Here is a 13,487-nt window from a genome sequence, read left to right as displayed (position 1 = left end):
TGGATCACTTCTGTTCAGTCCAGGTTGTTCTTTTCCTGTCAAATTCCATGCAGGCAGTTAAAATAAGCAGAGGATGCCTAGGTGTCTTTCCCTCGCCGTCCCTGTCTCTCCGTCTCCAGGCTCCTTTATAGCTCAGTTGGTAGAGCACAGCGCTTGTAACGCCAGGGTAGTGGGTTTGATTCCCGGGACCACCCGTATGTAAAATGTATGCACGCATGACTGTAAGTCTCTTTGGATCAAATCGGCTGCTAAATCACGTATGGTATAGTGTAGATAAGGACAGAGTACAGACTCTGTAAAAGTAGCAGTGTAAGGCATCATTAAACCGCCCCTCCCCCCCAACCGTCTGCCGCAGTACCATCTGCCCCTCAGCGTCACAACTGCCCCCTGGAGGTTGAGCAGACGCCACGCAGAAGTGATCCAAAACATTACGTCTTGCAAATAACCCTTCCTCCTCACAGCTTCGCACGAGGAGTGGTATTCTTCACTCTCTCCTCTCTCTCTCTCTCTCTCTCTCTCTAGCCATTCTCCAAAACCTTTCATTCTGCAATGTTACCCAACCTCCTCCTCCTCTAACTTTACACTTGCGGTGTGGTTCTTAACATTTCGGCCTTCTCTGTCTCCTGAACCCTGGGGCTTGAGTTGGACGGCCAGCCAATGTGTACTAACCTGTGCTTGGGGTGCAGTGATTGTAGCACTGAGGGGTTGCGTTAATGCGTACCTGGGTGCCATCTCTCTGTGTTTGTGTGTGGTGCTTCAGGTTCAGATTAACCCAACAGGAGGGTTGTCATGGGTGAAATGAATGTTCATTAAGGGTACAGAGTTTTTCCTTGTCAGGGTTACATGGGGGCCTGGTCAAGTTCAAACTCTGGGCCGTAAGTATAATGTAGACTGCAAAAAATAACACAGTTACACACTTCAATGCACTTTTTCCAGTTTAACATATCGAAAATGAGTAGCAATAGCCAATTCAAACCAGTCTCCCTTATCACCATGGCACTCCTCCATACTCCTTATTTTCTCTCTGTCTAGCTAACTCTCTCTCTCTCTTCCTCTCTTGATCCATCTGTGTGCTATACAGCTGTTGGTTTTCATGTGCGTTCCTCCGTGTGTGTGTGTGTGTGTGTGTGTAGGGGTCACAGTGCGAAGCGGGGCACGGGGATAGAGCGTTCTCAGAGCAGCACGTGGGAGAGTGGCGAGGAGAGCAGGAACAAGCTGGTGAAGGCTGCTTCCACCTCCAAACTGCTGGCCAAGGTGGTGAAGAACGCAGACAAGTGAGTGGCTGATGGGACCCCCTTCACAACTCTTATACAGTGTAAACGCATGTGTGGCAGCGTAATCCAAATACAGTGGTACATCAGAATTGAATTCTGGTCATGTTTTGAATCAAGAGCTGATACTGGACTGCATTCGTTTTATGGGGTATATGAGAGTGCTGTACCTTTCAGACATGACACTATCCTCGAATCACTATGACAACCCCTTCATTCCCTATATTGTTTTCATCCAAAGTCCCTTATTAATATAAGATGCTGCTAAATTGACCAGACTGTCAACCGGTCACTTTGTTTTTTGTCGACATCAAGTCATGGGCTGACCTAATTGCTATTTCTCCATTCTCTTCCAGGCATAAAGACCCAGTGATCAGCCAAGGTGAATACACTCCCATATCGTTTACTGTCTTTTCCATGTAAACCATCCACCACCACATAATGGAAGCACGAGACCTATGCACTGTAGTATAGCCACACGATTCGGCACTTTTTTGGAACAATTGGAACTTTGTACAATATGATACAAAGTGAACTAAAGTATGTTCTCATTGGCCTTTATGAAAATGCTACACTGTAGTATTTCTGTTTTTAGAGTGCCTCTAGGTAAGACGAGCTGTATTTCAAAGAGTCTTGTGGTTCTTTCCAGCGTGTCCTTATCCTATTGTGTACACCCAACTAGTCATCGTTGTCTTCTTCAGATCATTCGAGCTCGTCATTGTGTGCGTGTGTGTTTTGAGTGATGTTGTTTCTGTCTCATGACCAGCCAAAATGTCAACCCGTGAGAAAAACAGCCAAGCTGGTAAGTTGACAACAGCGAGCGAGAGCTAGCACCCTTGGAGCGAGCGCTTCTCCACCCTCCGCTTTTTCGGCTGATTTATCTCTTCATCTACCTTTCTTTGCCACCCCCTTCATTGGGTCAAGTACAGACATTATCTTTCGCTCCCCTCTGCACCCTCACTCGCCTATTTCTCTCCATCTTTCTCTGTCCTCTATCACTCCCTCAAATACAGAAATCCCCCCCCCCATACTTTCTCACCCTCCTCCATGCCATTGTCCTCAGGCGATGCCCAGCCTAAATAAAGGGCATAGCTTTGCCAGTATGCCACGCCCCACTGTGCCCCGTTGCCACTTAACATAGTGTCGTCCGGCTAAAAGTGTCCTTCTCTTGGCTCAGGCAGGTCATGTGAGGAATGTGGTTGGTTCTGAGATGGCTGGGCTGGGCGCTAGCTAACTCGATTAGCTCCACAGACAGACCGACACTTAGGACTAAAATTCAGCTAATTCGGGCCTTTTACCGGCATTAATTGACACAGATATAGAGGGGAAACCATCAGTTAAATAAGAATATCGCAGACCATGGCTACACTTATTTGTGTCCCTTTGTACCAGTAAATGCTAGCTGGTCATAACTACGTAATTCCTGTGATAGATTCTGATCCTTCAGTGCTGGGCTCTACTGTATCCTCCCCCTCAATTTGAGAAAACTGGAAGAAAGCCCTCACTATTTTATGAGCAATGTTGAAATTCTGTGCCTCTCCACCAAATCTCCCTCTCCCCCTATTGTCTTCTCACTTGGAGAGGAGAGCCTTAACCCCACAGAGCTGGAAAAGTGGACGAGGGAAACGCACACATTCCACTGATCCCAGTCTCCCACAAATCTTACCCCCCCCCACCCCTCTTTTTGCTCTGTCTTCCTCCTCTTCTCTTCGTTCTTCTATCCCCCTCTCACGTTTTCTTATTTCAGCTGGGTTTGGTGTTGCTGACTCACTGCTTTGCGCCGGTGCACGGCACCCACCGCTTCTCTCAGTCTGTCCATGTCTGTCTCCTCGTCTGTCTGTACAGTATCTCATCCCTCGACGAGTGGAAAGCATGTGCTGCACACTAACTGAACAGTATATCAAATAATAATACAAAAAAGAAATATACCAAACTCATAAGGCTTTTTCTAGGCTTTTTGAGGTGTTTATGTAAAAAAAAAAAGGAAAAAAAAAAGTGTTCTCAAACCAAGTGATTATGTGTGCAGTGGTGAGCAGTCAGGCTGCTGAAATTCTTCTGTTAATGGACTAAACTCATGTCATACAGTCTCGGTCTCATGACATTTTAACCTTTATTACCTTAACAGCGTTTTCTTGTGTGAGAAATACCACCCCAACCTGGGTTCAAATACTTATTTGAGTGTTTGCTCTAGCCTGCCTGAATACTTCAAAAGTATTTTCAATCATTTCAGATAGTATTTGAACCCAGGTCTGCCCCTGCTAATATGTTTACCTGTGCCGAATACTGAATGTTGAATGTGTGTGCGAAAGCATGGGTTTAGTACCAACAGATTTCCTCTGTATGTAACAAGTCAAAATGGCGGTCGTGATTTAGCAAGCTAGCGACATTCTTTTGTCGGTCTCCTCCGCAGAGGGAGACTACATCAAGATGTTCATGCGAGGTCGACCCATCACCATGTTCATCCCCGCCGACGTGGAGAACTATGAGGACGTGCGCACAGAGCTGCCTCCGGAGAGACTCAAACTGGAGTGGGTGTATCCTTTCGTCTCAGCAGGGTCTGGTCCCAAACGCTCTCACTCTGTATGTCCCTGACCTCGGTCCTTCTGTTGTCTGTCTGTGGATCAAAACAAAATGGTGGATGTCTTCTAGGTCTTCACTTTCACCTTTCCAGTTGTTTTCACATTGCAGATGAACAAAAGGAGACTAGTAGAATGAGCCAGTTATACTATTAAGATGTCCCGTTTGAGGCCCCTTGTGTTTCCTTGACTCCCTATGTCAGGTATGGCTACAGGGGGAAAGACTGCCGAGCCAACGTGTACCTGCTCCCTACAGGGGAGAGTGTTTACTTTATTGCCTCTGTGGTAGTGCTCTTCAACTGTGAGGAGAGGACACAGCGCCACTACCTCGGCCACACAGACAGCGTCAAATGGTGAGCTGGTATCCTGTTCCACTGTCATTTCCTTTTTTGGTTTGTTTTGTTTTGAATTGTTTTTACACAAAACGGCGAGTTGGTGGCAACTGGGAGTTTTGGTCAGACTCGGTTGTGCAGTATGGTGTCCATTTCATACGGTAACCTACGCGGTATCATGGGCTGCGTATCCTGGAGACAGTAGATAAGAGACGCTAGATACAGAAGGTAGTATGATATGTCCCCAAGTGTCTGAATATTGTATAAACACTTCATACAAAACCTTTCATCCGGATTAAGCAAGTACCTGCCACAGACACAATGGTTCCTACACTAACCGCCCGTGTAACTGACACCTCCAGCTCCACCGGCTCCGGCTCCCAGCCTCTCAGGAGCCTCTTCAGATAAACACACTATGCAAATGAGATGTAAATGTCTTCTGTCCAGGTGAGCGAGAAGTGGGGGGGGAGTCAAATGAGTCTCTGCGATAGCGGCGCGCTGACTCAGACCTGTGTTACGTTTGAAACGATACGCCTCGCTTCTTCCCATCAGGCCGTGGGCCAGACATGCACACAGGCCTGCTCAGTCAAACAGCTATCTCTCATCTGGCTTCGTTTTACACCTGACGTGCTCCACTTATCACTACTGATTGTTGCTGACTGTGGGTGTTTTCAACGGGGAGGTAGTTTCCTCCGCACGAGACATGTCTCGTTGTTTTTTGTTGTTGATCTCGTTCTCTCTGTGTCTCTCTCAGCCTTGCTGTTCACCCTGATAAGATCCGCATTGCCACGGGACAGATTGCAGGAGTGGATAAGGATGGGCGGGTGAGTCACTGTCCCACCTCCTCACCCATTCCTCACCCCTCATCTTTCTGCTTGCTAAGTCTTTTAGTAATATGATCGGCAGTGTGACGTTTCATGTTTGTTCAACCTGTTTTCTTCCCCGTCATACATCCACACAGGCAACTGGGCAAGTCACAGGGCTTCACATGTCACCTAGGTGACACCAAGGGGTTTTTCCAAGGAACTTAAAGGAAAACGCCCACTTATTTTGGTATTTGTTTCGTTCGTCCATTGTTGACATAGTCCCAAAATGTTTTGCTCGTCTGCATTCAAGTTTTCAAGATATGTAAGTTTCAAAATACGCAAATACATAAATCATCCCTGTATGATGCATTTTACATCATATTGAAACGTACATATCTTGAAAACCTGAATGCAGACGAGCAAAACATTTTGGGACTATGTCAACAATGGACGAACGAAACAAATACCCAAATAAATGGGAGCAGTCCTTTAAGTAGTCTTATACCAGCCTGCCAAATACAGAATGACATGTCTCTCTGTGGTCATATTTAAAAACATAATCCTTGTTTGCACAATGTCTCTTCTTGTGTACAGTATGAGTATTTCTGCTTGCGTTGCACAATCAGGCTCACTCATGTCTTTGACGGGCACATCCAGACACCGGTACCTCATGTTTACTCAAGCATACCAATAATCCATTCTCTAATGCAACTCATTATATTTAAGCTCTCTGGGTGTAAACATGTCAAACTGGCTCTAACCTTCCTCGAATGATTCCCTAGGCGAGGATCCTGTCTGTCAGTGAGCCAGATATTTTACAACTAACTGACTATAACTGTTGAATGCTTTCTCAAGACTTCAAAATGGCTTCCTTTCCTCACCTCCTTCCACTTTTCCTTAATGATCACTGATCTTTAGAGGATGCGATAGGTAAAAAGCAATTGGGTGTGATTCAATCCAGTTATTTTATCTACCAGTGCTTGTGAAGATGAGGAGACAAGCAAAGGAAGTTGGAAAGGAGTATCGCGACCCAACCGAGACACAGACACGCACGTTTCTGATTAGGGAACACAGTGAAAAGCTGAGAGCTGGTCAAATGTTGTGTTGGCCTCTCCTCATCTGCCACTGATTGTGAAGGGAAGGAAACAAGGAAAGGATGCTGTCAAGAAGAATACACTTTAAATGCAACCATAGGGTCTGAGTTTGGCTACACTGAGAGTTCAATGACGTGTGCGTTCTCTTCTTCTCCCCCTGCAGCCACTGCAGCCCCATGTGAGAGTGTGGGATTCGGTCAGCCTGTCCACCCTGCAGGTCATCGGCCTGGGCACCTTCGAGAGAGGGGTGGGCTCCCTGGCCTTCTCCAAAGCGGTGGGCACCACTAGCACCAATCCTAACACCTCTAATGATATAATCCAGGACGTTTTAGTCATTATGGGAAATATGGGTACGATAGTGTAGTAATTCATGTGAGACCCCATCCTGGGATGTGTACAGATCCTACATATCATAGTTCAACATAATCACATCGCAGCCAGTGGTTAGTGGGTCTAGATAAGCTGTTCTAGAATCAGGTCTGGGGTTCTGGGGGATGTGTTTCTGAACCGAGCCATTTCGTGATCAGGCTCGCGGGTCCCGAGTGGTGTCGTTGTGGTGTTGAGCACCTCATATGCTCTCTAATCAGTAGTAGTTTACCGTTACTATTCTCTCCCTGTCCTCCGTTAGCACATTCCAGGACTCTGTTTTTACTGTCTGGCTCCCTTCACAAGCGAACTACGCACGCACACACTCACACGCATACGCCATGACCCATTTCCATAAAAACGAGCACACACACACACACACACACACACACACACATTCTAGGTTAAGTGAATCATTATCCTGTTATGCTATCGGAGGTCTAGCTAAGCAGTGGATTTGCTTTGTTAAAGACGAGTACATCCTGAATGAAGGATGATGAGCCATCATCGTATGTCGTTGCTGATACCATATGCCAAGTCGACTTAATGGTTAACCGCTCAGAAGTTTATTGGTTATTCCTGCTATCTTTATGGCCATTTATGCAACAGGTTGATTCATGTTTAGAATCTTCCATGCCCTCTCACCGACCTACAGCATATAACAGTTAATATGCACTATCAAAGAGTTGCAGGCATAAACTGGAATTATGTTATGGCAGATTTATTGAATTGCAGACAATAGGATCTGTGTTTGGTACAAGCTTTACTGACATGAAGACACCTTGCTTCCTCCTGGCTTTCTCCTACAGGACTCCGGCACACACCTGGCGGTGATTGATGACTGCAACGACCACATGTTGACTGTCTGGGACTGGCAGAAGAAATCCAAGATCGCTGAAATCAAGGTCAGAGATACCTGGGGTGTTTTATACTGTGTAATTCTGCGTAAAATACGTCAATCGTTGCCTTTTTGACGATTGGGTTATAAAAATGGATCTTCTTTTTAACTGTATACGATCTCTGTTTCACCTTCTCTAGTCTACAAATGAGGTGGTGCTTGTGGTGGAGTTCCACCCTACTGATGCCAACACCATAGTAACCTGTGGCAAGTCCCACATCTTCTTCTGGACCTGGGCTGGCACCTCGCTGGCACGCAAGCAGGGCATCTTCGGGGTGAGGACACACCTTAATACTCTTTAAAAAGGACTTGTATAGTATTTCACTTGTTCAGGACTTAAAAGCGCGTAAAGATCTGCGTGAGCCGAGCAAAACAGAGAAGTACACTTAACGGTTGTTTTCACAGATTGGCGTCACAATAACCGTGTCACCTTAAGTGCCTTGAATAATGGTGTGATGTCAGAAAAGGATGCATCCCTTACGTAATATAACATTACACGTACACCTGCTCTTTCTCTAGTCTCCCTTAAACACATCCACAATGCAATTATTATGAAATAACTCGTTCAACTTCTCTTCCTGCTCAGAAATACGAGAAACCCAAGTTTGTTCAGTGTCTGGCCTTCCTCAACAACGGGGACATCCTGACTGGAGACTCTGGAGGCGTCATGTTGATATGGAGCAGGAGCACAGTGGAGCCGACCCCAGGGAAGGGACCCAAAGGTACACCACACACCTTTTATACCTTCTAGCTTACACTACCTTAAAGGCCCATTGCAGTCAAAAATGTGATTTTCCTGTGTTTTCTTTTGTTGATATTTCCACACTATGAGGTTGGACTAATACTGTGAAATTGTGAAAATTATGATAATGCCCTTTTAGTGTAATAACTGTTTGAAAAGACTGCCTGAAATGTTATTCTGTTTTGGTGACATGGAGTTTTGGCCTGCCTGGTGACATCACCAGGCGGGAAATTAGTTAATAGTAATAGACCAATAAGAAAGAGTAACAAACTTCTCTGCCAATAACGGCTAGTTTTCAGTTTTCCCTTCCACACTAAGACCACTCCCAGACAGTCCTAGCTAAATTCTTGCTTGAGAAATTGCTCTTTGCTAAGAAGCTATTAAGGTTTTATCATTGTAATAAAATAGAAATAAAGGTTCTTAATTGTTACCCATAAATGATTTGATATTGAGATAAAAATGGCTGCATTCGACCTTTAAACCTCACAAACAGGCCTCTACACCTAATGGAGCCAGCCCCTTGTGGAGCCAGCACCTTACACAATACAATGTACTTTATACCTCACAAACAGGCCTCTAGACCTAATAGAGCCAGCCCGTAGTGGAGCCAGCACCTTACACAATACAATGTACTTTATACCTCACAAACAGGCCTCTAGACCTAATGGAGCCAGCCCCTTGTGGAGCCAGCACCTTACACAATACAATGTACTTTATACCTCACAAACAGGCCTCTAGACCTAATGGAGCCAGCCCCTTGTGGAGCCAGCACCTTACACAATACAATGTACTTTATACCTCACAAACAGGCCTCTAGACCTAATAGAGCCAGCCCGTAGTGGAGCCAGCACCTTACACAATACAATGTAATTTATACCTCACAAACAGGCCTCTAGACCTAATAGAGCCAGCCCGTAGTGGAGCCAGCACCTTACACAATACAATGTACTTTATACCTCACAAACAGGCCTCTAGACCTAATAGAGCCAGCCCGTAGTGGAGCCAGCACCTTACACAATACAATGTACTTTATACCTCACAAACAGGCCTCTAGACCTAATAGAGCCAGCCCGTAGTGGAGCCAGCACCTTACACAATACAATGTACTTTATACCTCACAAACAGGCCTCTAGACCTAATAGAGCCAGCCCGTAGTGGAGCCAGCACCTTACACAATACAATGTAATTTATACCTCACAAACAGGCCTCTAGACCTAATAGAGCCAGCCCGTAGTGGAGCCAGCACCTTACACAATACAATGTAATTTATACCTCACAAACAGGCCTCTAGACCTAATAGAGCCAGCCCGTAGTGGAGCCAGCACCTTACACAATACAATGTAATTTATACCTCACAAACAGGCCTCTAGACCTAATAGAGCCAGCCCGTAGTGGAGCCAGCACCTTACACAATACAATGTAATTTATACCTCACAAACAGGCCTCTAGACCTAATAGAGCCAGCCCGTAGTGGAGCCAGCACCTTACACAATACAATGTAATTTATACCTCACAAACAGGCCTCTAGACCTAATGGAGCCAGCCCGTAGTGGAGCCAGCACCTTACACAATACAATGTAATTTATACCTCACAAACAGGCCTCTAGACCTAATAGAGCCAGCCCGTAGTGGAGCCAGCACCTTACACAATACAATGTAATTTATTCCTCACACAATCCCTTCACCCGCCCGTATAGTGCCACTGATGGCACAGTTGGTTGGACCATGGCGCTGTCCCTCATGATCCACGTACATATGAATATTTGTGTTCAACTTAGTCACTTTGGTAGAACCGTCTGACCGTATCAGACATACCCAAATGAGTAATACCAAGCGCTTTACCTTCTCAGTGAGTCTCAAAGACACGGAGAAGAGCAACTGAAAGAGGTGATTCGAGATCGGAGAAAAGAAATACCGCCTGGAAGGAGACACAGAAAGAGAAAGACGGGGAAGAAAAGTAGAAAGAAAAGTGGGGTAGAGGAGAAGAATAGTGGGTGTGATTGTTGGCAGGCCAGAGTGCCTGGGGAGGGGGGGGTGTTGGGGGTTTTGAGCAGTAATGGTTTTGCTTGGCATGCTGCAGAACAGGATGAACAGAACTTTGGCCAGATGCCAGGGATAAACTGTTCATCTCTTTATTGACCAACTCTGCTCAAATTGCTGTAGTGGAGCTGGGCCACAGTGCCTCCTGCTGGTTAGATGGTGGGAGAGTGTGTGTGTGTGCGTGTGTCCACATCTGTCTGAGCTCTGCAGGGATGGAGGTCATGCCAACGTGGGGGAGCAGAAGCGATACGGAGACTGAAACGCTGTCTGATGCATATTCATTCTAGCACATAACCTCCCTCTGCCACTCAATATTACCTCCATTGAGAATTCCACTGCCTCAGTTTCAGTCTGGCTAGACTCGAGGAATGGGCCTCTTGCTGTGCATCTGTCTGTGTTATTAGCATAGAATTTAGTATTATTACAGGAGGAGTGATAATCTGCAAGTACACTACATTGCCAAAAGTATGTGGACACCTGCTCGTCAAGCATTAATATGGAGTTGGTCCCCCCTTTGCTGCTATAACAGCCTCTACTCTTCTGGGGAGGCTTTCCACTAGATGTTGGAACATTGCTGCAGGGACTTGCTTCCGTTCAGCCACAAGAGTATTAGTGAGGTCGGGCACTTATGTTGGGCGATTAGGCCTGGCTCGCAGTCTGCCTTCCAATTTTTCCCATAGATGTTTGATGGGGTTTAGGTCAGGGCTCTGTGCAGGCCAGTCAAGTTTTTTCACACCTATCTCGATGAACAATTTCTGTATTGACCTTGCTTTGTGCACGGAAGCATTGTCATGCTGAAACAGGAAAGGGCCTTCCCCAAACTGTTGCCACAAAGTTGGAATCACAGAATAGTCTAGAATGTCATTGTATGCTATAGCATTAATATTTCCCTTCACTGGAACTAAGGGTCCTAACCCGAAACATGAAAAACAGCCCCAGACATTATTCCTCCTCCACCAAACTTTACAGTTGGCACTATGCATTGGGGCAGGTAGCGTTCTCCTGGCATCCACCAAACCCATATTCGTCTGTGGGACTGCCAGATGGTGAATCGTGATTCATCACACCAGAGAGTCCAATGGCGGCGAGCTTTACACCACTCCAGCCGATGCTTGTCATTGTCCATGGTGATCTTAGGCTTGTGTGCTGCTGCTCGGCCATGGAAACCCCTTTCATGAAGCTCCCAATGAAAAGTTATTGTGCTGACGTTGCTTCCAGAGGCAGTTTGGAACTCAGTAGTGAGTGCTGGAACCGAGGACAGACAATTTTTACACGCTTCAGGACTTGGCGGTCCCGTTCTGTGAGCTTGTGTGGCCTACCACTTCACGGCTGAGCCGTTGTTGCTCCTAGACGTTTCCACTTCACAATAACAGCACTTACAGTTCACCGGGGCAGCTCTAGCAGGGCAGAAATTTGACGAACTGATTTGTTCTTATGACTGTGCCACGTTGAAAGTCACTGAGCAACCGAGTTTTAGAGGGAACAATGAGCTGGCCTGTACCGTGGCACATAAACTACATTAGCAAAGGTCAAATATCTGTTGTATCCTATTCCCAGAATTCTCCGCTGTGAGCTGTTTTACGACCACCCTCACTCCCTTTCTCATTCCTCTCTCCCTCTTCTTTCCTTCTGGGCAATTTTCTTTCTCCTCTCCCTCTCCCTCTCTCTCCCCTCCCCTCTGTTCGTCCCCCCTGTAGGTGCGTACCAGATCAGCCGTCAGATCAAGGCCCATGACGGCAGTGTGTTCACTCTGTGTCAGATGAGGAACGGGACCCTGCTGACCGGAGGGGGCAAGGACCACAAGATCATTCTTTGGGACCACGACCTCAACCCAGAGAGGGACATAGAGGTGCAGTGGGCCACACAGAACATAATGCTGCCAGTCACAGCCATACAGAATACAACACAGGCACATATACACCAGAACACCATGGATTATGCACAAACATATATACTTACTGATATACAGTGTATCATATATGTCAAATACCACATGTTCAATAGGATGATAAACCTATCATTCAATGTTGATCAGATTTGGGAACTGTTTTGGGAAGATGTTTGTTATACATCTCGGTGCATCTGTTCCACTGCAGGTCCCCGATCAATATGGAACCATTCGCGCTGTGGCCGAGGGCAAGGGGGAGCAGTTTTTGGTGGGCACTTCGCGTAACTTCATCCTGAGGGGGACATTTAATGACGGTTTCCAGGTGGAAGTGCAGGTGAGAGGTTTCACTCTATGTCGCTCTCTTGCTCGCTCGCTCGTTCTCTCTCTCTCTCTCTCTCTCTCTCTCTCTCTCTCTCTCTCTCTCTCGTCCTCTCTATCTCTCACTGTTGACTAGCTGACCACCACCGCTAAATATTCCTGGTGTGGCACGCCTGAAACATCCGGGGCCTTTAGCTACATAGCTAAAGGCATCTCAGGACTGCAGGGCCCTGCTATACCAGCCCTGTTGTAAGGATGCCAGTGTCGGCCACCTCACTAGCTGCTTTCCCAGAGAGCAGAGCGGGCGAGACGCTGCTATTTTCCAGAGAGCCGTGTTGTATAACTGTCTTCGTTTATTCCCAGTGATTTGAACGCTGTATAAACAGCCTAGGCGGAGGTATTTCTCCCGTCTTTTGAGGGTACCCAACTGATCCCGCCCTCTTCTGTCCTCTGAGGCACGCTAGCCCCGTGGGAAGGAGGCCATCTGGGTTTTGATTCCCACTTTAAATGGGCAACATACAGAATATGCAGAATATGTGTTTACTTCTCAGTAGGTCGTGTTAAGTACTTAAGTCACTTTGAATGAAAGCATAACCCCATCAGCATTATTTTCTAACCTCTGACCTTTCGCCCCCAGGGACACACAGACGAGCTATGGGGGCTGGCGTCGCACCCCTTCAAGGACCTGTTCCTAACCTGTGCCCAGGACAGGCAGGTGTGCCTGTGGAACTCTGTGGACCACTCCCTGGAATGGAACAGGCTCCTGGATGTAAGAACTTATACCTCCCTTTCGGGAACTATTCTGTACATCAGATTTAAGAATCCACACTCATCCACTACCCTTTTGATTTTATTCACAGACAAAATTGAAATGTTGATCTAAGTTTTCCGTTGAGATGCAAACAAATCTCAAGTTAGGAGTCAGGCCTTACATTTCAAACGTACATTTATTTTGTGTCTCTCTCTCTCTCTCCCTTGCTCTTTCTTTCCCTCAGGAGCATGGCCACTGTGCCGACTTTCACCCCAGTGGTGCTGTTGTGGCCATCGGTACTCACTCAGGAAAGTAAGTTCAGCTGAACCCCATCTCTAACTCTGAAGCACATTAGTGTCTATCTGTCCCATCTCTCCTCCTGTATGGGAAAAGTCCCTTCTTCTG

General features: G+C 46.5%; 1 protein-coding gene across 4 annotated transcripts in view; it reads left to right on the top strand.

Annotated features, from left to right (window-relative positions):
- eml4 (EMAP like 4) overlaps positions 1–13,487 on the top strand; it is a 113,074-nt gene that overhangs the window by 90,853 nt on the left and 8,734 nt on the right. For 3 of the 4 annotated variants that reach the window (XM_014154117.3, XM_014154118.3, XM_014154115.3), the window contains 14 exons: positions 1,134–1,274; positions 1,628–1,653; positions 2,038–2,073; positions 3,682–3,805; positions 4,051–4,200; positions 4,934–5,003; positions 6,243–6,353; positions 7,255–7,350; positions 7,484–7,618; positions 7,930–8,065; positions 11,823–11,974; positions 12,222–12,347; positions 12,969–13,100; positions 13,327–13,394. In XM_014154117.3, the coding sequence (XP_014009592.1) occupies positions 1,134–1,274; positions 1,628–1,653; positions 2,038–2,073; positions 3,682–3,805; positions 4,051–4,200; positions 4,934–5,003; positions 6,243–6,353; positions 7,255–7,350; positions 7,484–7,618; positions 7,930–8,065; positions 11,823–11,974; positions 12,222–12,347; positions 12,969–13,100; positions 13,327–13,394 (1,503 nt within the window). The remainder of the gene's footprint in view (positions 1–1,133; positions 1,275–1,627; positions 1,654–2,037; positions 2,074–3,681; positions 3,806–4,050; positions 4,201–4,933; positions 5,004–6,242; positions 6,354–7,254; positions 7,351–7,483; positions 7,619–7,929; positions 8,066–11,822; positions 11,975–12,221; positions 12,348–12,968; positions 13,101–13,326; positions 13,395–13,487) is intronic. The other variant, XM_014154116.3, reaches the window with a different exon arrangement.

This window comes from Salmo salar, chromosome 18 (assembly GCF_965601325.2).
Source record: "Salmo salar chromosome 18, fSalSal1, whole genome shotgun sequence".
NCBI lineage: Eukaryota > Metazoa > Chordata > Actinopteri > Salmoniformes > Salmonidae > Salmo > Salmo salar.
Note: the sequence above shows the minus strand (reverse complement) of the source record. Positions and strands in the feature narration are given on the sequence as shown.